Source organism: Bos indicus x Bos taurus, chromosome 3 (genome assembly GCF_003369695.1).
Source record: "Bos indicus x Bos taurus breed Angus x Brahman F1 hybrid chromosome 3, Bos_hybrid_MaternalHap_v2.0, whole genome shotgun sequence".
Classification (NCBI taxonomy): domain Eukaryota; kingdom Metazoa; phylum Chordata; class Mammalia; order Artiodactyla; family Bovidae; genus Bos; species Bos indicus x Bos taurus.
Window position 1 is genome coordinate 25,419,655 of NC_040078.1, and position 24,453 is coordinate 25,444,107.

Sequence of the window (24,453 nt, forward strand, 5' to 3'; positions counted from 1 at the left end):
ACCTCCTACACTGTTGGTGGAAATGTAAATTGGTTCAGCCACTATAGAAACAGTATGGAGGTTCCTCAGAATACTAAAAATCAAATTACCATATGATCCAGCAGTCCCACGCCTGGGCATACAAGCAAACAAAACTGTAATCTAAAAAGATACACACAACCCTATGTTCATAGCAGGACTATTCACAAAAGCCAAGCCATGATAACAACTTAAATGTCCAATGACAGATGAATGGATAAAGATGATGTGGTACGCATATAAAATGGAATACTACTCGGTCATAAAAAAAGGAGGAAATAATGCCATTTGCAGCAACATGAATGCAATTAGGAATTATCATACTAGGTAAGTCAGAAAGAGAAAGATAAATACCATATAATATTACTTATATGTGGGATCTGAAACATGACAAACGAAGCTATCTATGAAACAGACTCATGGATATGGAGGATAGATTCATAGCTGCTTTGGGGAAGGGATGGAGTGGCAAGCCGGGGTTAGCAGATGTAAGCTACTGCATATGGAATGCTACTGTATAGCAGAGAGCTACATTCAGTATCCCATGATAAACCATAATGGAAAAGAATATGAAAAAGAATGTGTGTGTATACACATATATATGAACTGAATGTATACTACTGAAACTCTTTGCTATACGGCAGAAGTTAGCACAACATTGTAAATCACCTATACTTCAATTTTTAAAATGTTTATAATAAAAAAGCAAACAAAAAACCCCACTTATTGCTAACCCCTCCCCTGTGGTTCAGATTCAGTAGGTCTGGGGGCTCCACTCTGAGAACTTCTGCCATCAAGTAAAGAGATTAGACTAGGGGCTCTTAAAGCTTATTTGGTGATTTTAGGGTCAAATATGGGAACAGGGCAATTTCATGCTATTTTATTTCTTGTAATTATTTCCTTTGTTTTTCTTTAGATTTTAATAAAATACTTTTTGGAAATAAGAAATTAAAATGAGACACAACATTCTATATCAACTTACTGCTTTGACTGTTTCAATAGTTTTCTTTCCAGTGAAGTAATTGTCACCTTGAGTCTCTCCTGGAACCTGCCAGAAACAAAGAGATCCTTTTAACATAACACTGATGGGTGTTAAAGAACCAACAAATTAATCTTATATCCAGAAAAGAACAGACATACTATGTTATGATGACTGTTGTTACATTGTGTTATCAGCTACCAGTAAATGAGAAATTAGTAAGTGCCAGGGAAAGAAAGTGAAAAGTGTTAGTCATGTCCGACTCTGCGACCTCTTGAACTGTAGCCCACCAGGCTCCTCTATCCATGGAATTCTCCAGAAAAGAATACTGGAGCGGGTTGCCATTCTCTTCTCCAGGAGTAAGTGCCAGACACTATGTTAAATGTGTTACATGCATTATCATAAGAATACTCTGCTCTACAACACATGATTAAAGAGATTGCTTCATTTCTCAATTCTTTCTGATTTTTGATTTACAGTGAAACAGTTCCCTAAAGCCTCCCTCAAAAAAAAAAAAAAAAGCGAGAATGACAATCATTTAATACCAAGTCATTTGTCCCATAAAATCAGGATATACAGCTAAATTAAGAAGGACTACACAGATTCTTTCTCATATCAGCTGCAGATGACTTTGGCATCTAGCCCCAGTTCTAATTCCATTAGAAATTCTTGAAATTACAGTAAATGCCAGTAAGAAAATGACAGGGCACAGTATGAGGATCCCAGAAGATCTACTTACTGCTGGTTGGTCTTCTTTGGCCACACTCTCTTCATATTCTGCTTCCCTTTGCTGTCAAGAGATGGATATGAATTAATTTCAAAGATAAAACATGATCATTATGTGAAGTAAGGCAGTGAGAAGCTGCTTCATTCACAATCTAACCCCCTCCTGGGATCTTTATCTCCACTGGGCTACCCAAGTGGTGTTGGCAGTCTTGGAAACATCTTCTGGAGGCCAGTGGACTAGCACTGAATGTGAGGTGTGGCAGAACTAGACAGGAACCTTCAGCCGAGTCAGCGTGTCAGGGACTGATACCTACCAAGCCTGAAGTCCTTACCATCTCCTTTTCTTCCTCAAGAATAAGAGGCTCCCTGGTTCTCTCCCAAAGTCTCAGAGATTTGTCATGGGATGATGATACAACGTAGTCCCCACTGGGGCTTACAGCCAAGCACCATATTTCCTGGTGGTGCCCCTGCAGAGAGTAAAGACAAAACCAAAAATCCTGAGTGAGAATACCTTATTCATAGACTGCTACACTGGTGGGAAATCAATGCTCAACCTTAAAAGAAGTACTGAGCACGTCAAAGTAGGCAAGAGGTTACCTCTAGAGTCTGTATGTGTTCAAATTTGTCTGCATCCCACTGTTTAATCTTACGGTCTTTTCCAGCAGTGAAGAAGAGGTGAGACTTGGGCACAAACCTTAGGTACATCACACTGAAAAGTGAGAGAAATACTCAAACGTCATCAATTTCCTCATTATTAAGGTCTTAAACATACATAAATCGCTTTTGGACAGTTAGTTCTAGAGTTTTATTAACAGAATTTTAAATTTCTGACTATCTGAGAACACTAAAAGATGCTCCCAGGAAATGACACTGATAGGTAACTCAACAGGAGGTCTTTGAAAAGATGACATCTACCTGTCATCATGTGCAAACAGAGACTTATGGCAGTCCCCAAAGTCCAGACCCCAGATTTTCACGTTCCTGTCTGCAGAGCCAGTTGCTATCAGTGCTCCATCCTAGAAGGAAGAGAAGTGAAACGTTACTAGTTCATCCGAAACCCTGATTAGATAGAGAAAAGTTAACCAGAACATCTATCCCATTTCTTTCAAAAATGTCAATGTCAGTGCCAAAAAATTAATTTCATCTCTGTATCAAGAGCACCCATATCCCTGCTTTTACCTACAAATCTACTTAAAAAGCTTGTTAAGTGAGCAAGAACTGTGTGGCTCAGGTGTTTCTGGTCCTGCTACAGGGCAGTGTTGTGCTTTGATGTAGGTTATCTGTTTACTTTGTTAAAATTGATAGAATAAAGACTCCCTAATCTCTGTCACAGAGTTTGACAGAGTTGGGGACAGAGAAAAGAGGAAAAGAGAAGAATGAGCCTGGGAAAGAAGCTACTAGAATGCTTACAACCTAGACATTTTTATGCCATGTCTCCTATCACTGTTTCTCTTCTATTTTAGCACCTAGTTCAAATGGCTGTCCACATAAGAAGAAAAATATTTTCTGACACCAATTTATTCTGTTCATGCACTGAGTGCAGATAGGTAGGGCGGGGGCCAATTCCTTTTACACAGACTAGATTTTTTTTCATTTTTAATTGGAAGATAATTGCTTTACAATATTGTGTTGGTTTCTGCCATACATCAACATGAATCAGCCATATGTCCCCTCCCTCTTGAACCTCCCTCCCACCTCCCACACCATCCCACCCCTCCATACTGCCACTCATAACTAGACACTGCAAAACATATGACTTTGGTCAAGAGACTAAAAGTATACACAGTGAAAAATACCATAAATATTGCAAAGTTCCATTTTTCTTATGAACGTTATACTTCAGAACAAAGCAGGGATGCATTTTTGAAAGTCCTTCACAATTTAGGGTATTCTACCAATTATAGTCCTTTAGACAAGAAAATACTATTTGGGGAATCCAAACCAGGTAGTTAGTTAAGAGGATTAATTCAGGTATCTGTGAAAACATCCTAAAACAATTAAAGAAATATATACTTAAGGTATGATTATAATAAATACTTTTGTAATTTTTTTAGGATAGTCAGTTATATACCAGACTGAAAAACACTGAAGTGAAGCTGTCAAGCCAAGAACGAACAAAGCACTTTAGAAAAGATAACTTGTCACTGAGACACTATTTAAATTTTACTTACATAAGATATGTCCATACATATTACAGGCAGTTTGTGTCCATATAGTGAGAGAAAAAACTAAATATTAAAAAAAAAAAAGAATATAAACAACTTATGTCCATCTATAAAATGCAGGCATAATTTATTATATGTAGATCTAAACTATAACCTTAAATACAGTGCTAAACACTGTCCTGAATTGTTTTTATGTCTGTGTTTCAAAGAAGATGACAAACCACTGAAGGTTGTACCCATACAACTTAGCATAAAGCCCTGCATGCTCTTGCCAAGAACACTGCAGTAGAGTGGAGCCTGTGATGCTGCTGAGGCCTACTCCCTCAGTCAGAACACAGCACAGGGATGTTCTCTGGATCTCTTAGCTAAAGAGTCTGGGGAGCACTTGGTTCACAACAATACCTCCGGGCCTAATACAGTTCCACGGAGACTCTGGATGTAGAGCCCAGTAATCCATATTTTTAAAAGCAACCCAAATGATCCTGAGGTACTGCCAAATGTGGGATCATTGCCTAGGACAGCGAGCAGTTCTCTTAAAACTACTGGCTGCAACAGGATTTCTTGTCCACAGATTTTTCTGAACATGTGAAATATAACTTGCTTTAAACAAAATTTATGAACCAAAAAACAAAATTTATGAACCAAAGGATTCTTTCAGAAATCCAGCCTTCCTAGTGCACTTGCAATGTTTTGATTCACAAACCAGCTTTCAAAAAGATATTACTGCTGGAAATAGTCAAGGCCACTACTCTATAGTCTCAACCCAAGTTCAGTCAGAAAGAAAATACCCATAGGCATAACCATCATACCTTTAAAGTGTCAACATAGAAAATTTTCACAGTACAGTCCAGCAAAGACACGGCCAACAGCTTTTGATTGGGAGAGTAAGTGACACACAGAACTTCTTCATCTAGTTGCAAGGTTCGGGTTTGCTTCACAGAAAGCCTAGCATCATGGAAAGCATCAAGAAAAATGAGTACAGAGGCAAAGTCTCCCAAGACCTTCTAGAGCTCAACAGAAATACATGCGTCAAAAACCCATTCAGTGGTGCCTCATTTTCACTCCAACAAATGGACACAAATTAAAAAAAAAAAAAAAGTCTACTCACCTTTTCTGGGTACTGTTTTCATCTTTTACCAACTCAAAATCCCAGAACTTGACAGATTTATCTGCACCACCTGTCACAAAGCCACGCTGAAAATCAAAGGACATTTCTGTTAGAAAAGTATCTTAGTACAGCAACTGGTTCAGTTCAGTTGCTCAGTCGTGTCCGAGTCTTTGCAAGCCCACGAATTGCAGCATGCCAGGCCTCCCTGTCCATCACCAACTCCGGAGTTCACTGAGACTCACGTCCATCAAGTCAGTGATGCCATCCAGCTATCTCATCCTCTGTCGTCCTCTTCTCCTCCTGCCCCCAATCCCTCCCAGCATCAGTCTTTTCCAACGAGTCAACTCTTCGCATGAGGTGGCCAAAGTACTGGAGTTTCAGCTTTAGCATCATTCCTTCCAAAGAAATCCCAGGGCTGATCTCCTTCAGAATGGACTGGTTGGATCTCCTTGCAGTCCAAGGGACTCTCAAGAGTCTTCTCCAACACCACAGTTCAAAAGCATCAATTCTTCAGCACTCAGCCTTCTTTGTTGGCAAAGTAATGTCTCTGCTTTTGAATATGCTATCTAGGTTGGTCATAACTTCCCTTCCAAGGAGGAAGCGTCTTTTAATTTCATGGCTGCAGTCACCATCTGCAGTGATTTTGGAGCCCCAAAAAATAAAGTCTGACACTGTTTCCACTGTTTCCCCATGTATTTCCCATGAAGTGGTGGGACCGGATGCCATGATCTTCGTTTTCTGAATGTTGAGCTTTAAGCCACCTTTTTCACTCTCCACTTTCACTTTCATCAAGAGGCTTTTTAGTTCCTCTTCACTTTCTGCCATAAGGGTGGTGTCATCTGCATATCTGAGGCTATTGATATGCAGAAACTGGTAAGACACCTCAAAATAATACAAAAGACCATTTTTATTTAAGGCATGGGACAAGAATTAAGATGTGTGGTTTTTCCTTAACCCCCTTTCTTGTTCTTTTAGGGCTGCCTGCACAGGTCTTATTTGAGAACTAACTCCTAGCAGTGCCTCATGTAGTCAGATGACAACTGATGTAAAGTTCTAGTTACACTTTCATTCGGTGTCAGGAAGAAAGACTCAACAACTACTACAGGGTAATGCAACAGTCAAAAGAATTTGCTGTGAAGTATTAAACTGGTCTCATCACATTTTAGGGTTAGTGTAAAGTATAAGGAACACGGAGTAAGAAAACCAGACCTCAAATGTCTATTCTGCCGTTTCAGAGATCTGTAACATAGAAAGAAAAACCTTACAGTGATGCTTAGTGTTGCTAAAGAGAGAAAGACTACCTAGTTTATAAAAGTGTTGTGAAAATAATAGTAAATGACATGATGGATATGAAAACACTTTGGAAAATAGAACACGCCACAAACCCAAGATGCTAACTACTATTTACATTTTAAATGCTGCTTTATTTCTGCCCCCAATGGCATTACTCAATCTAAATTCCAGGTTCCATTTTTTCCCAAAAATATCTACTTTCAGGGAATACAGATTTGCCACTACTGAGGACATTCAAATAAATGGGCCACAATCCCTTCAGGTATTGTCAAAAAAAAATCTCAAAATGTTCTGAGCAACAAATAGCACAACTTGAGGTCTCCAGTGACTCTTTTGAAAGGAAACACACTGCTGTTGACTGGAAAAGGCTCACAAACTGACTAAAAACCACTAGACTTGTATAGTCATAGATATATAGACTGAAGGCGGAGCAGAAAAGACTGCTCTAACCTCTGTACGCACTGCCCAAGGAAATATTTCCTCTTAAGAAGTATCACAAATCACTGGTAATGTAGGAGGATAAATATTGTCATGTCATGTAGCTCATGATCAAGAGCAGCTGAACAAAAATTCAGATCATAGTGACAGCTCTTCGTATTATCAGGCACAAAATATGGCACCATATATAGAGATTACACAAAGAGTGGACTTTCTTTAAATTCCTGTTAGGCAGCAGCAGAACTTGATATAAGAGATGGGAAGTGCAGCAAGAGTACTCAAGTCCAGATCGTCACATCTGGTTCAGTTACCTGATCTGGAGAGAGAGACAAGGACCATAAGGCTCCATCGTGTGCGTCTATCGTCTCCAGCAGATTTCCTGAGGCCAAGTCATAAAGCTGCAGCTTCCCCGTCTATGGAAGACACAAAATGAACACACCCGCAACCTCCACGATGCTTATCTACAGTGTCATAACCAAGCAGCAACGATGTGGCCGAGTGCTCAGCAAACGGCTTCCATGGTCTACCCACTGTACTTCCTCTGTGAAGAAGCGCTGTTAAATCTCCTACGGACATACTGGTCTAATCTTGGCAGGGTCACTATACTCTGCAACTATGGAATGCTACAACCTTGTAGTACAGGACTCCTGTCACTTCCACTGGTCCCCCAACTTCAAATGGGAAATACCACGGCCAGAGGTGTATCAGAGTAAACATGACAGCAAATGGGGGATTTAAAAACCTTTAAAAATGTAATCAGTCCTTTAGGTGGACTAACAACTCCTCTCCATCTAGTTTTGGCTTCCCCTCTAGAATACATTGACAGTAATAAATACCACCTACAATGCTAAGGAGGACAATGAACTTGGAAAAAAAAAATCGTGGTAGTTTAGAAAACTATCAGCCACACTTCCTCTTTAGACCCTGTATATGCTGTGGTCTTGGGGCCAGCACAGAACAGAACGCACACAGTGGCCAAGCCTGCTGTATGCTGAGTCTGTAAACATGCGGTGGGAAGAATGTAAGCAGAAGACATGCCTCCCAGGGCTGCCTCTCTCTAACTCTGACTATGAGTAAATTCATGTCCATGAGCCCATTTTTCCATCTGAAAAATGGAGTTTATATTAACAACCTCTCTAACCAGTTGTGGGGATTAAATGAGATAATGTATGTTAACGGCCTAGCACAGAGACGAGGCTAGGGATTCTGAGTCATACAAACAGTTTTTTAAACGATTAATAGTGGATGAACATTTGGTGAATGAATGAAAAATGAGGGTACTTTTAACTAAAATTTAACGTTCTGTGACATTGACTCTTGAACTCTCTCCAACTTATTTTATACTTTTTGGTGGGCAAAAAAAATATCCATTGTGATAACAGGTTTTCTAATAAAAATGCACATATGGCATTGGTTTAAGGAGATAATGACAAATACTTGCAAAGCACTTTTCAAAATATTCCATAGACCTATTACACTTTATTCCCACTACAACTCCGACTATCACCATTCATGCTACTTCTACTGCCAGCTCTTATTCGTTATTTTCTGGGAGCCAGTCTCTGTGCTAACTGCTTTGCAGACTGTGAGGCAGTCTTTTTACTTTTAGATATCAAAGCTTACAGGGTGGAGTAACTTGCCCAACTCATAGCTAGTTGAGTAGACGAGCTGGGATTCAAACCCAGGCAATTTGGCGCAAAAGGCTCTGTCAAAAAGCAAGTGCCATCATGTCCTAAAACAGATAAGGAAACACACTAGGAGAAGTTTATGCAACTTGCTCCAAGTTACCCATTTTTTAGGGGAAGAATCGGAATCCAAATCCATGTTTGTGCATTCCCTCAGGTTCTCTCCCCATGTGATTACAGCTGAAGATTTGGTCACTTGGTCTCTCTTTACTGAATGCTTCTATCTACCACACCTGATGCTGGTATTTAATGTATTTATTAATCTTCTCAAAACACAATTACATGTGTGCTTATAAAAATATGCACGAAAGGCTGATCGCCAAATTGTTAATGATAGTTATCTTGGGTCATGATTTTAATTTTCTTCATAATTTAACATATGGTTTGGTTTACCAAAAAAAAAAAACAAAACTTAAAAAAAAATAAAAACCTCAAAAAAAAGGGCAATGAACTATCACACTCTCATATTATCCAGCTCTAATACATTTCCCATATGCTAAGGAAGCAGGTTTCTTAAACAACTTGAAGACTATTGAGCAGAAAGTCCCCTAAATCCATGGAAAAGTCTGTTTACCTTTGTCCCTATGACCACCTGCCGATCCCCAGGCACAAAGAATGAGCAGAGCGCGTATTCACAGGCCATCGTGCGAATGCACTGCAGCGTAGACCTGTGAGGGAGAAGGAGTAAAGAGAGCCTGCTTCTCCACCTGCGAAGGCAGCATGCACATTTAATATTAATACCTACTTAGCCACACAGAATGGTCGACAAGAGAGGACAAAGTCTGAACGCGTGTGTGCTAAGTCACTTCAGTCGTGTTCAACTCATGTGACCCCATGCACTGTACCCACCAGGCTCCTCTGTCCATGGGATTCTGCAGGCAAGAATACTGGAGTGGGTTGCAATGCCCTCCTCCAGGGGATCTTCCTGACCCAGGGATTGAACCTGTCTCTTATGTCCCCTGCATTGGCAGACAGATTCTTGACTTAATTATAGTCAGAGAGAAAACAGTAAATGGCCCCTAACTTTGTTTTCTTTATAGGAGGTTCCCAATCCTAAGGAACAGATTCTACAAAAACAGAGTTTAAAAAAGCCATCTGCTCGGTTCAAGAGAACCCGATCTGCTGCTACAAAGAAGTGTGTGAGCCCAGAGGACTAAGTCAAATTAGCATATTATATCCCTACAAGTCAAGTTCATTTTAGTGGACCATTAACATTCACCCATTCAGCAAATACCCACTCCCTCCAGTATGTACTGAATGCCAGGTCCTGTTCCAGGTGCTAGAGATGAGACAGTGAGTTAAACACAAGAGATTCCGAATTCCATAAAGCTTAACATCCTCCGGAAGTAAGATGTGTATGGGTATCTCAGGGGCTAGCAGGTGTTGTGGAGAAACACAGAGCTGGGGGAAGGGGGCTCACAGTGCGAGGGGAGGCAGGGAACAGCAGGGTGGCCATGCGATGACAGCAGAGGGAGGATGGCCTGCAGCCGAATGGGAAGCTGGCTCCAGGAAGAAAGAAGAGGGAGCACAAGGGCCACAGCACGGGCACGTTCTTGTTGCCTGGAAGGGGTAGTGAAAAGGCCAGGGGCTGCAGTGGAGAAGGCGAGAGTGGTGAGACAGCAGCCCTAAGGACTGTGACTTCCAGTTAGCGTTAGATGGAGCTCCGGGAAGTGATGGAACTTCCATGATAAAAAGATTACATTGGCTGCCACGCTGAGAACAGACCACAGGGAGCAAGTAAGGAAGCATGGACGCCAGTCAGGAAGCTATTACCATCCATATGAGAGATGGTGGTGGTCTGAACCCAATCGTGGCAGTGAAGGTGACGAGATGTGGTTGAAATTTCAGGTACATTTTGAAGGTGGAGCTGACAGGTTTTGTTAATGAACTGGACGTGGGACATGAGAGAGAAAATCAAGAATGGCTACAAGGATTTGTGCTTTTAACTGCAAGAAGTAGTTATTTACTAAGATGGGGAAGTCTGTAGGAACAGAGGGTGAGGAGGCTATTGAAGAAATGAAGATCACAAATGTGGTCTGGACATAAAAGTTTGAGATGCCTAATTAGACATCCAAGGGGTGATACAAAAAGGATGTGGATATGAGAGTCTGAAGTTCAGGGAGAGGCTGAGGCTAGAGACACAAATTTATGAGTCATTAGCACAGGCAGCCATCTGACTAGAGAGCACAGAAAGTGAAGTGAAGACAGAGAAAAAGTTCAAAAACTTTGCTCTGAAGCATTTCAACATTTACAGGTCAGTAAGTACAAAGGATTCAGCCAAGACTGAGGAGAACCAGCCAGCAGAAGAAGAGGAAGTAATGAAATTCAGTGTTTCAAAGAGGAGAAAAGTTACCAATTCAAGGAGGATGTCAGACAAAGCTTATCGGTCACTAGATTTAAAAACATGAAGACTACTGATGAGATGACAAGAGCTGCTTTGGTGAAATGGTGGGGATAAAGGCCTGATGAAGAAAAGGATCAGCGGATGGGAGAGATAACTGGAGAGGGAGGTAAGGACGAGACAGCATATTCTTTTAAGATGGGAGATATTATAGCATGCACGTATGCGTGCTAAATCACTTCAGCCATGTCCGACTCTTTGCAGCCCTTTGGACTGTAGCCCACCAGGCTCCTCTGTCCACTGGATTATCCAGGCAAGAAATCTGAAGTGGGTTGCCACACCCTCCTCCAGAAGGTCTTCCCAACCCAAGGATTGAACCCAAGTCTCTTTAATGTCTCCTGCGTTGGCAGGCGGGTTCTTGACCACTAGGGCCACCTCAGATCTTTATACTGAGAGGAATGACCCAACAGAGAAGGAAAATTAATGATGCAAGAGAGGGAGAGAAACTGCCAGAAGTAGATATATAGGTTGTGATTAACTTTTGGTTAGGAGCACCATCAGTCATAGGAAGAAAGATTATGTGATACAGATGCAGCTAAATTGCCAATTGTAATGGGAGCATATGAATGTTTTTGGATGATTCCATTACTTTAGCCACCTGATGCAAATAACTGACTCATTGGAAAAGACCCTGATGCTGGCAAGGTTGAAGGCAGGAGGAGAAGGGGACGACAGAGGCTAAGATGGTTGGATGGCATCACCGACTCAATGAACATGAGTTTGAGCAAGCTCTGGGAGTTGGTGATGGACAGGGAAGCCTAGCATGCTGCAGTCCATGGGGTCGCAAAAGAGTCGTACACAACTGAGCGACTGAACCGAACTGATTTCTTCAGTGAACTACGAAACAAGGTCATCAGCTTAAAAGGGCAAGAGGTGTGAGATGTGAGAAGTAAGGAAGTGTGAGAGTCATCTAGGAAAGTGAGGAATTAGAAATCAAGATAAAGTTACTGGAAAGCACTAAGCCTACTTGAATTTAGAGTAGGTGATATGTTTGTGTCTAACCAAGTATAGCAATAAGCTTTAGACATGGATTAAACTTGCATTTTTTGCACCAAATCTAAAAAGGCAATTTTTCCTACTCTAAACTCCACAGGTCTACAGTCAAAATGCACTAAAAATACATTTTCAAGGGACTGTATTTAGGGCCCTAAGAAAAACTAATCATCAAGAGTACTAAAAACTAACTCAAAGGGAAGAAAACTTTACTGAGTAGAGCTACAGAAGGGCATCACTTCACAAACCTGTTCCATATCTTAATGGAATCAGCTGCTGCTGAAAGGATAGCAATATTGTCTGAGCTGAATGACAAAGTCCGCACGTCACTGCGATGACCTCCAATGGTAATTCTGTTTGTCCGGACAGGCTGAGGACCCGGCGTGGAAGCATTCAGTGAATATAATTCCAACAAGTTGTTCTGCAGCAGGAAAACCGCCTTTAACTCTCCTTGAGGAGTATGAATCAAGTCAAAGGATCTGCATGAGAAAATATTCACATATGTTCAAATGTTCCAGCAACCATCTTCATTTCAGCATTAACTTTTTTTCAGGAGAAAGGCTTTGCAATGCTCTCCACTTGTAAGTTAACAAGTGTAAAGGATTTTACTTATAAGAGTGCTCTGAATATTGGACAGTAGTCAAGTACAGACCAAGTCCAAGAAACCTGAGCTCAGATACTGGATCTGATTTGTTTCTGTGTATATTTTCTAAGTGACCTAAAATCCTTTTGGAACACAGGCTATCCATTTTTCTTTGTAATTAGCAGCAGTAAAGAACTATAAATGAAAAGATAAAAGGCTATCATAATGAAGCATAGAAGATGATGAATAAGTGAGGCCATGGTGAGCAGGAGAAACTGAGTCCCACAACCATTGTGTCCAGATATAATTTGTAGCGACTGCTTACAAATAGGATGAAAAGCTGATACAACTTAGCAGGTTACTATTTCTACAACACTTCAGATACTTCAGCTACTACATTTTCACTCACTTGATTTTGGCAGAAGTTTTGATATTAGCTACCCGTTGGATTTCATCTTGCAGAGTCATTTTGACATTGACTTCAAGGTCTTCCTCCTCCTCATTACAAGAATTTAATCTAAAGGAGAAAAGGAAAAAAAAGTATCATCCTATCACTTTTTTAGAAGTTTTGCTATTACTTGAGTCAAGTTTTGGTCCAAGACCAACAAACCGTGTGGGAAAGTCATTTAACCACATGAAATTACCATGAAAATTAAACAATGACGTGTATGTAGAAATGCATTGTGTACCACAATGCAATTAATATAAAGTATTATTCCATCCAACAGGTACCCTTAATAAATGGATTCCAAATGCAGTAGTCCATAAAATTGCTGCGATGAGTTCATAGTTCAAACTATTCCACTGAAGTGTTTCTGATAAACTTCTCTATCTTTGGGACTTTTTAGAAAATCCATTAGCCTACACTTAGCAACTCAACCATGTCAAATAAACCAGAGGTCTCACAAGATCTGCTCTAGCAAATAAAAAATTTAAGAAAGGATGACTTTTTGAGACTTGATAAATTTCAACCACTGAGAAACTGATTTCTATAGCTATAATGACCTAATTAAGGTGATACTGTCCTAAACTTCAATTATGTAACTGTCCAACCAGTCTTCCTTCTCACAGTCCCACAGGTCAGCACCAAGCAATCCAGTCCCCTTCTGTATAGGTTGCTGTCACTGAAGATATACTGCTAGCCTCTCAGAATTAAATCCTTTAGAAAACTGAAAGTCAGTCAGTCGTGTTCGACTCTTCGAGACCCCCATGGACTATACAGTCCATGGAATTCTCTAGGCCAGATTACTGGAGTGGGTAGCCTTTCCCTTCTCCAGGAGATCTTCCCAACCCAGGGATCGAACCCAGTTCTCCCACATTGCAGGCAGATTCTTTACTAGCTGAGCCACAAGGGAAGCCCAAGAATACTGGAGTGGGTAGTCTATCCCTTCTCCAGCAGATCTTCCTGACCCAGGAATCGAACCAGGGTCTCCTGAATTGCAGGCAGACTCTTTACCAACTGAGCTATCAGGGAAGCCAAATCATTCAGAAGCTATGTTTAAATATCTGTGCTGTCTTTCTAGTTCTGTGTGGTTCTCAATGCAAGATCTACGAATATGGTAAGTTATAAAACTATACATAGAAATTACAACTTGGACTACCAGCACACCTTAAAACCTTCCCTAGCATTTAATAGTAACTGGAAACAGAGTAAATATTCCTTTAAGGAAGCCACAATTTTTCTATCAGTACAATGTGGCCCACCCAGGGTACTTTATTAGTAGTAAATATTAAGAAAACACACTTTGCTTTCTTTTTAGCTTTCTTCATCTTCTTGTCCATTTTCTTCTGAATTTCCTCTTTGGAAAGAATACAAAACACTTCTAGCACAGAATCGGTTCCCTAGAAAAGGAAAAGGCTGATGTGAGTCCAGGAGAGGCAACTTGTTAATTCAGCTTTTTCTCTGTAAGAACATTTCTTTTTCTTCCCTATTGGTATTACCATGGACAATTTAATCTCTCTGTAATTGTCGTCTCATCTGTAAAGCGGAAATATACCACTTTCTACAGTGTTCCTCTGAAGACTAAATAAGAAGTTAATGCTTTTAAATTGTTTAGAAAAGCAGGGATTTAATCAGTGTTTGCTAATAACAACAGTGATAATAGTAATTACTATTATGCTAACAGAAGCTAGGGAGTATAGATCCACAAGGTACCACATAATGAAATCTTAAAAGGACCAAAGAAAAAGTCACGTCCACACCAAATACTAAATGAGTCTCTGAAAGGAACAGCGGAGTCCTTGTTATTTTCTCCTGAGCCTGATACTCACATGGCAAGCAAGAATCCTGCCTGTCTTGTCGACTGCAAGGTTCACAACTCGGTCCCTTCCTTCCCGCATTATGGATCCAGCTTTTCTGCATGTAAGGATGCGCTGCAGAAGAAGCAAGAGAAAAGGTGAAGCTTAACAGTTACTTCTGTTAACCCCGGAAAAGACAGGATTTCAAATGCAGGCAACAAAGATCATTCCTAAAATGAATACCTTCCCAGCACTCAACTCAACTGAACATAAGAAACAAAAATGAATTACATCCTCAGGAGTTTCATCCATCTCAAGGGTACCATCCTCTGCTTCATGTGAGTCCTGTATACCAGGAGAAGATTCTTTGATTTTCTTGGGTTCTGGTTCTTCTGGGTCTTCAATCTGTTTTTATAAAAAAGGGAAAATAAAAAGTGAAATAATTAGTTCTAGGAGGTGACTCTTACCCTTAATGACTTAGAAACCTGTCTTCATGGCTACTGATAACTTCCATTTAGTGACCTCTCTGATCTCTTCAATGGCAGCACACTTACCAGAACATATTAAAAACAGACTACATCAAACACAAACAAAGCATTATTCATCATACTAGTTTTAATAACTTCCCATAGTATACGGACCATTGTTCCATAACAAAGTGAAAAAATGATGACCTCATTAATTTTAAAATCTTAGGTGAAAGATCCACCATATTCTAGAAGGAAGGATTCAAATTGGCATTACAAATTGCAAACACACTATATGAGAGGTTACATTTTCTTCTTATATAAAGAAAAGATCAACTCTAGCCTACTAATGTAGAACCCATCAGAATGGCTACTGGATACACCACCACATATCTCACCCCAATTAAACCCTGGATAAAAGGTACACGACCTTTTATCCACACAAAATCTTTGAGGATCTGATAAAAAGTTATAGATCTTCTCAAAATATACATATTTATATAAACATACAGAAATTCTACAAAGATATTTGTTTGAGAGAAGAGGGTCACAGATATCCTGAAGTCCATCCATGGACACCCAAAGATCAAGGAATATCAATCAAGCTAAGAGCCCTATAAACTAAAACATTAACATTACCAAGAGCTGTAACCCTAAAGCTATCCTTCTTCCAAGTGCAAATGAGAATAGAAATAAAACACAGAATGAAGGAAAAAAAATTGTGTGGAAGTCACAGGTTATCAGTAAGAGAAAATTCCAACACAATGTGTAAGTACTCAGTAATTACTTCTGATTCTAAATTCAACAAAACTATGAAACTGCTGAACCATGACCCTGCCCGTGATCAGAAAATCAGCAATTACCTCTTGTAGATAAGATATGTCCCAAGCCCTCAGTTCACTGTCAGAAGCCCCAGTGATGAGTCGCTTTTCTTCAGACACCAGAACCAACCCCCACACCTACAGAGCATAAACAGATTCAAATAATATGATTTAAGGGAATCCAGGATGTAGGACATGACATCCCAAAAATCTAAGTATGCTGTAGTCAAATCACTTTGGCACTGTAAAGTCTAATATTAAGGGCAACCTTTTCAAAAGACACTAAAAGAAAGCCCACTTTTAGAAAGAAAATGATCTAGGGTAGAATTGTTTATGTGGTAACTAGCAGTTTCTCTGTAATTTCCTATCCTTAAATTTAGATAATGGCTGTTCAGAATAAATCCTAATTAGAAGCCACTCAAGTGATAATTTTAAGTCTGGCACTTCTTTGCTTTTAGCAGTGCTTACAAATAAAAGGTGCTCATTAATATCTATCAGAGTATCATTTTTAGACTCAAACATGCATGAATAAACACTGAAAATAACAGTATTGTTGCAAATCAACATAAAATTCTAATTTGCTTTTCCTCATTAATTCTAGGATGTGTATATTCCTCATACATTCTAGGGTGTATATACACATGCACATACATATACACATATACATCTATATAACTGACTTATAATTAACATACATTATTAGCTAAAGGCATACAACACAGTGATTCAATTTTTATATATTCTGAAATGATCACCACAGTAAGACAAGTTACCATTCCATTGACACACAAAATTGTTGTAATATTACTATGTACCCTGTATATGCATTACATCCCACAACTGGAAGTTTTTACCCCTAATTCACCTTCGCCTCTGCCTAATATGAACAAAGCACAGAGGATGCAAAGATGTAAAATATTCCCTGATCTCTATGGAACACATCTATGTTCAGGGAACTATTATAATGGCTATAATTTGCTGTTTACATGTCACCAGGCCAGGCACTATACATGCAGTATCACTATACTTCCCTACAATCATAAAGGTGGACGCTTATAATTTAAACTGATGAAACCCATATTCATGGGTTAAAAACTAATGTAAGACCAATATTTACTAAATGCCAGAGCAGCAGTAGCAGCAGCAGAGCAGCTCTATCTGCTCTGATGGTTGGCACTTTGTCCACCATCCCAACTTCTCTCAAGACAGGATATACCAATTATTGTTAGCAGTAAAGAAATGCTCTCTTCCTTTCTGCCTTGCCATTCTTGCCCTGGCCCCATAATCCTACACGTACCTCAGTTCGGTGGCCAACCATTGTTTTAAAACAGTGCTGGGTATCAAGGTCCCACCATTTCACCATGGTATCTTTCCCACTAAAAGAAGAAATAGGAAAAAAAATCTTATTAGGAAGAATCAAATGAACATGAAGATCAAGGACTCATTTGTTGCCTTAAAAAGACATAATACACAGCAATGATGTCTAATGTTAATATTTACCTTTCTTTTGAAAAAAGAATCCTAAGTCTCAAAACACTCCTCTTTTTTCCTGGCAAGAACTGAGTCAATGAAAAGCCATGGACTCTTCGCTGATTATAGCCACCCAACCTCCTTTCCCCTCTATAAAAGGAGAAAGCTCTTTTTCCCTTGCTGAGTGGAAATGAAATGGCAATTCTCTGCTGATCCTAAATAAATCCATTTTTGCTGGGGGCAAAGAAAAAAAGAATCCTAATTCTCTATATGGCTATTCTCAGGTAGAAAATAAAATGTTCCAAAAATAACCTTGAATTCAGAGTGCTACAGAACATAAAACTTGGGCTGTTACACACCATTTCCACAGCCACAGCATCAACATTCCTTCATCTGTCTAACTAGAAAGAGCATAGCCTCTCTTGCTCCCTTGTCTTCCAATGTTCAGCTAGTCTCCAGGTCCTGAAAATGCCTCCTCTGGGAAGTCTCTAAGCCTTGATTCCTTCCAATCCATTTCTGTACACAAACCTGAATCTAAGTCCTATTGCCTGAATTATTTTATATTTTAATAACTTATGTGGTCTCTGTCTATTCAAATCTGTTACCTCATCACATCCAATACACCACTGGCAGATAATCTCAATTTCCTAACTTTGCACCAACTCAAGATTCTCTATGAAATAAAAACCAAGCTCTTTGGCACCATTCCCCAAACCTCCCATTCACTGGCTCTTAATCTCCCTGCCAACAGGCTCTACTCTTCCTGCCTCAAATGCCTGTTCTCTGTTTCTTCACCAGTAGAAATCTACCATAATGCTGGTACCAGGATTAAAACTGGAAATATCCTAAAACCCAATTTACAAAACCTTTCCTATACAATCCTACCTCCCGGTGTCATTTCCTTTTCCTTACATCCCCTAAGCTCTCAGGTGTATGTATATTCTAGGAACTGTAGAGTCACTGCCTCGTGTTATCTGAACAAGACACACTACCACCCCTGTATCCTACCCCACAGGGACAAATCCACCATTTGGACAGCATTTTGTGCTGCTCTTCTACACCGCTTCTGGTTCTTCTGTGGTTCTTACTAATTACTGTGGTCCTTCTAAGTACTGCCTGGCAACATTTTGGATTTCAAACTTTCCTGGGTAGCCATTCCTTAGGAATGGTAACTATTACATTTAGGCTGAACGATATGAAATTGCTGGTATCTGACATATCACTTTTAACCCATACAAATGGTCCAACCTATTAGATGTTCAGGAGCCCTAAGGATGGAGTAAATAAGTCTCTTTTAAAGAGGCAGGCTAAAACAAACATTTAGTAGTCACATCTGCCCGCTGTTCCATATTCGGTTTTCCTGACTTTCTAGGGATCCAGAAAGTAGACAGTTCATGCATCTGTCAAAGAGTTATCAGGGGGAAATAATGACAAATCAGAAAAGGGAATTAAAGAATGCTATAAAGAACTCTGCATAGCACCCATGATACTGTTGGGGAGGGGAGGCAGGGGCAGAGGAAAGCAGAGAGAAGAGGCAACTAGCAAATAAGCTTGAGTGTAGCGGGAAGAAACGAGTAAGGAATCAAGCCAATTCCTTCTGTGAAAGCCTCACTGTCAATTCACCTAGAAAAAGAACTGGACACGAAACTGTTTCCACTACTTTACCTCGTAACCAGCAGGTTCTTTTCTCGTAGAAACAATGCTTGTGTGATGGCGTCCTTGTGTCCCTTTAGACGGTAGAGGCCACTTTCATTGATCACATCCCATACGATAATATCCGTGTCCTAAAGGAATCAAATCATATAGAAGAACTTTATCACATAAGGCCTAACTTGACAAAAAACAGGGTGTAATATTCTTATTAGAAAGTTGATATGTAGTTCTTATAGAAAACTTGGAAAGCACACAGAACAATAGAGAAGAAACAAACACCAGCTGATTTCACCACCCAGACGTGATCAACATAGATATTTTGTGTACACTGCTCCAGTCTTTATGTGTACATACATGCTGTTAACTGAGATCATGCTATTACTATCATTTTAGAACCTTCTTTTTCTCCTTTAATATATTTCTCTATTTCCACGTCATTACAGACTCTTCTCATTTTTAACAGTCATGTGGTAACCAACCTTAAGGATATATCATTATTTTAAATTTTTTTCTATTTCAGCCATTTAGGTAGTTACCAATTTCTATTATAAATATGTGGAAACGACCATTCTTGTACATCAATCTTTTATATATCTCTGATCAGAATAAAGACTAAAAAGGGACATTCTTGGGTTAAAAGGTATTTTTTCTATTTTAATACCTTTAAATAGAATAATAATTTTAATGGAATTTAATCTGAAATTCAGGGTGATCTCCAGAAAGGTTGCACCAGTCTAAAGGTCCACAGGAGCTGTGTGTGACAAGACCAGTTTTCTCATCCCTTCAGCACTGGGTATTATCAGTTGCTCAAAAACCACTGCCAATTTCACAAGTTGAAAGGCTACCTCAGTATCTGATTTGCATTTCTGAATACCAATGAGAAATTCTGCACATCCTCTATGGTGATTACTGGCCTTTCTGTACCTCCTGCGAACTGTCAAGTCATGTCTTTCATCTTCCTTTGGGTCTTATTTATTTGTTGTTATTAAGACATGATATTAATATTTGCCTTTTATTCTAGAACTATTAAATACTTTCCCTTTTTCATTGTCCTTTATTTTTTCCAGTTTTACTTAAAAATGATTGACATATATGACTGTATAAGTTTAAGGCATACAGCATGATGGTTTAGTTTACATACATTATGAAATTATTAACATAATAGGTTCAGCTAACACCCATCTTCTCATTTAGATCCATTAAAAAGAGAAAAAATTTCTTGATGTGATGAAAACTCTTAGGATTTACTCTTAACAACTTTCTTATATTGTTTTAATGTTTTAAAACACATTGTAAATATTCAAATATTAAGCATTCAAAATTTCCTTTCTAATTTATTTCCTTACCCATAGGCTTGAAGTCTTTATCAGATTGATATCAGATATTTTATCACCTTGATATCAGATATTTATTTATGTATCTTCTAGTTTACTTAAAACACCATGATTTAAGTCTTTGAGAATTTTTTTGGTACATGGCATGAGGTAAAGTTTTAACTTAAAATTCACGCCCACATGGTGAGCCAATTGTTTAAGTACTACTTCAGAAGTAATCCATCATTGTTCTACTCAAAAATGTCACCTTTAAAGTAATTAGGAAATATATATACATATATATATATACACACACACACACTAACTAGGTATATCAAGTGGATATGTTTCTTGTATTCACATTTGGTTGCAATAATCTGACTATTTTGTATTAATGCCAGCTTGATATAACATATTATAAATTGTGACTTCATAATGCATTCTAATACCTGAAACCTCTTTAAAAAAATCCAGCCCTGAAAAAGAGTCGGAAACCCTTTTATTAATTTTTCCCAAAACTCTGTTTATATTCATTTGTTTTTACACGTGCTTTTAAATCATTTGGTCATGTTCAAAAAAAAAAATCTTTGGTACATTTAATCCGTTTTATCTATATAAACCAATTAGAACATAGGAGTATCATCTCAACACTTCGTCTTGCCATTCAAGAACATGGCTTGTGTCTCTACTCATTCAAGTCTTTGTTACATTCTTCAGTAAAGTTTCACAATATTTTTGAGTCCATTATTTAACACACAATTGTAAATGGAATCATTTACATTCTATTTTCTAACTGATGACTGAGGTATAGGAAAGTGAGATATTTTACCAAAATGAATGGCCAAGAAGCATCATTTTGCCTCTGCCTTTCCAGTGCTTCATCCACCCACTTGTGTACTGTTTTGGGTAGGCAAATGTACAACGATGTCACATGGTAATTATCATGGACAGCCTCATCCTGTTCCCATATTTTACAGGCTTTACTCAGAGAATCTGACAGGAAACAAAACGGACCACCCAATTCAAATCCATCCTTCTCACTCTATACTACCACTGATACTATTTTGTACACAGAGTGCCCACTGTTTCAGCCAACAATTTTTGTGAACAACCTGCTTCAGCTTGTTCAGTCTTATGCTCCTTTGCCAGATCAAAGTCAGGACACCTAATTCAAGGTCTCACCTTGGATCCAGAAGCCAGCCTGCCTCCTAGCTGATCATACTTCAAGGATGTGATGGCTGCTTTATGTCCATTGAAGGTCACATTTCCTTCTCCACTCAGGAGACTGAAGATTCGGATAGATCCATCCTCATAACCAACAGCTAAGTGCAGCCCATCTGGGGAGGGGCACAAGCAAGTGACTTCATGTTTAAGCCCCTGAAGGATGAGGATCTGAAATAATAAAAATTGAAAATAACGTAGAGGAGTTAAGCATGTCATCAAGGAAAAAGTGTGGGACTGTCAGGCACAGTAAAATTAAAAGCATCAATAATTCCAAATTGCTCTTCTGAATAATAATGGAACTCTGCATTCTGTCTCAAGTTCTTTAATATAGAAACTACTATTTGCACTGGGTAATGAAACATTCAAGAAAAGGTAAAGCTATACTACACTATTTCTCCAAAGCTCTACATTAGTATCAGATCAGAGCAGATCAGATCAGTCGCTCAGTCGTGTCCGATTCTTTGCAACCCCATGAATCGCAGCACGCCAGGCCTCCCTGTCTATCACCAACTCCCGGAGTTCACTTAGACTCCCGTCCATCAAGTCAGTGATGCCATCCAGCCATCTCATCCTCTGGCGTCCCCTTCTCCTCCTGCCCCCAATCCCTCCCAGCATCAGAGTCTTTTCCAGTGAGTCAACTCTTTGCATGAGGTGGCCAAAGTACTGGAGTTTCAGCTTTAGCATCATTCCTTCCAAAGAAATCCCAGGGCTGATCTTCTTCAGAATGGACTGGTTGGATCTCCTTATAGTCCAAGGGACTCTCAAGAGTCTTCTCCAACACCACAGTTCAAAAGCATCAATTCTTCGGCGCTCAGCCTTCTTCACAGTCCAACTCTCACATCCATACATGACCACAGGAAAAACCATAGCCTTGACTAGACGAACCTTTGTTGGCAAAGTAATGTCTCTGCTTTTGAATATGCTATCTAGGTTGGTCATAACTTTCCTTATACATGCCAAAATTTCCCAGGCAAAGGAATAAATTCCTAAGTCCTTGTTCTGTGTCAACACCAAATGACTTTCCATAAAGGCTTATGAACACATCCTTGCTTTAAATGAGCCCCATCTCAGAAACCAATGTGCTTGGCACTAGAGTGCTACAGTGGTTTATCCCCAAGGGGCTTTGAGGGACAATAAGTATCAAAGTATTAACCTCTTGGGAGTCACAAAGAGAGTGGACAAGATTAAAATGCCTGTATTTGGTTTGGCAGAAGTGGTAGGCTTAGGAATTCAGAGTTATACAAAATATCAAAGGCTAGTTTAACAACCCTTTGGCCTCATCTGCATAAGATTCAGTCAACATATTCCTTTTAAATGCCTAATATTATGTAACTGAGCTTCCCTGATGGCTCAGGGGTAAAGAATCCGCCTGCAATGAAGGAGATACAAGTTCAATCCCTGGGTTGGGACGATCCCCTAGAGAAGAAAGTGGCAACCCATTCCAGTATTCTTCCCTGGAAAATCCCATTGACAGATGAACCTGGCAAGCTACAGTCTATGGAGTTGCAAAAGAGTCAGACACGACTTAGCGACTAAAACAACTATAACAACTCTACAATTAGTTCTGAGGGCAAGTAGAAGTTGAAAAATGGAGAACTGGCAGAGGAAAAACAATGAATAAAAATGGAAAACAATGCTGGGAATAATGATTACAAATAATTACCTGTAAACATCACTACAAAGAAATACCTAAAAGATAAGCTCCTATTTGGTTATGCTTTTCAGAGTTTAGTGTAGAAGAACACAATAGAATCTTTTCCACTGTGTGAAAACACAAAAGAATCTTTTCTATTGTGTTCTATTTCACAATACAATACTTGGCTATCCAGATCCAAAGATTTAAAAAAACAGTTTCTAGAGGCACACACAGTAAAGAAAAAAATCTGTGAATAAGACAGACCTCTCCCACTTCTGCCTCCACCCTCAAATACCCATAAATAGTATGAACCTGGATGACTGCTGGCTTACCTTCTCTCCTTTCCGTAAGTCCCAGATGAAAACATGTTCACAGGCTGGTACTGCCACATAGCGTCCTTTTTCACCACGAAGTGTCACGAAGACAATGTTACCTTTTTGGCTGCCAATAAGGCCAAAGACTGCACTGGCAACATAGCGCAGGTACTGCTTGGTGAGTCCCATGTTTTACCATCTGATGCCGCAAGTGAGGCAGCTGCACCTACAAAGACGACTCAGTACTTCAGGCACCTCGGTTCTGCTGAGTTGGTGAACACCAGCTATTCATCATGTGCTTCAAAGCCTTTGACCTGCTGCTAAACCTTCATTTACTCTGAATATACCACTGACATAAAATACCTGAACAGCTTCATTTTTTATTCACGGGGTGACTCAACATGTCATCCCTCATTCCTCAAGTTTCAAACTGGTCACACTGCATGCCCACCTCACAAATATCTGACAGCTATTTAGGCTTCAATGCACCTGAACAATTTGCTTCTGACCCCCAGTTCAACTACCAAAGATTTTAAACTGAGATTGACAGTCTCAGACTGAAAATATTTATTAATGAGCATTTATTGTGAACCTACTAGTAATTAGACAGGCACTGATCTAGATGCTAGCAATATGGTCTTGAGCAAAACAAAAATGCCTCATCTCGTGTCACTTATCTTTGAGCGCAGCAGCTCTCAAACTCCAGAATGTATCTAAATCACCCAAGCGGTTATGAAAACAGATAGTAGGAACCACCTCCCTCACCTCCCTAGTGTCTATTTCTGATTCAGTAGGTCTGGGGTGGAGCCCAAGATTTTTCAAGTCTGACAAGTTCCCAGGTGACGCTGCTGCAGTTCCTCATTTTCAGAAGTACTATATAACATGTGTAGGTTGATCCTTGATTTCAAATCAGGGCAGCCACCTTCCC

At 39.5% G+C, this 24,453-nt stretch overlaps 1 protein-coding gene across 3 annotated transcripts in view; it reads right to left on the bottom strand.

The window, feature by feature from the left end:
* The window catches only part of WDR3 (WD repeat domain 3), a 39,312-nt gene that overhangs the window by 10,751 nt on the left and 4,108 nt on the right, over positions 1 to 24,453 (bottom strand). For 2 of the 3 annotated variants that reach the window (XM_027535697.1, XM_027535690.1), the window contains exons 2-21: positions 23,544 to 23,751; positions 21,534 to 21,743; positions 19,051 to 19,169; positions 17,213 to 17,291; positions 15,958 to 16,053; positions 14,919 to 15,032; positions 14,661 to 14,762; positions 14,134 to 14,231; positions 12,799 to 12,906; positions 12,055 to 12,285; positions 8,987 to 9,080; positions 7,039 to 7,140; positions 4,997 to 5,082; positions 4,698 to 4,833; positions 3,895 to 3,951; positions 2,639 to 2,739; positions 2,321 to 2,432; positions 2,056 to 2,190; positions 1,737 to 1,787; positions 1,001 to 1,066 (exon numbers count right to left, since the gene is read on the bottom strand). In XM_027535697.1, the coding sequence (XP_027391498.1) occupies positions 1,001 to 1,066; positions 1,737 to 1,787; positions 2,056 to 2,190; positions 2,321 to 2,432; positions 2,639 to 2,739; positions 3,895 to 3,951; positions 4,698 to 4,833; positions 4,997 to 5,082; positions 7,039 to 7,140; positions 8,987 to 9,080; positions 12,055 to 12,285; positions 12,799 to 12,906; positions 14,134 to 14,231; positions 14,661 to 14,762; positions 14,919 to 15,032; positions 15,958 to 16,053; positions 17,213 to 17,291; positions 19,051 to 19,169; positions 21,534 to 21,743; positions 23,544 to 23,714 (2,268 nt within the window). In that variant the 5' untranslated portion in view covers positions 23,715 to 23,751. Of the gene's footprint in view, positions 1 to 1,000; positions 1,067 to 1,736; positions 1,788 to 2,055; positions 2,191 to 2,320; positions 2,433 to 2,638; positions 2,740 to 3,894; positions 3,952 to 4,697; positions 4,834 to 4,996; positions 5,083 to 7,038; positions 7,141 to 8,986; positions 9,081 to 12,054; positions 12,286 to 12,798; positions 12,907 to 14,133; positions 14,232 to 14,660; positions 14,763 to 14,918; positions 15,033 to 15,957; positions 16,054 to 17,212; positions 17,292 to 19,050; positions 19,170 to 21,533; positions 21,744 to 23,543; positions 23,752 to 24,290; positions 24,431 to 24,453 lie in introns of those variants that run through there. The other variant, XM_027535702.1, reaches the window with a different exon arrangement.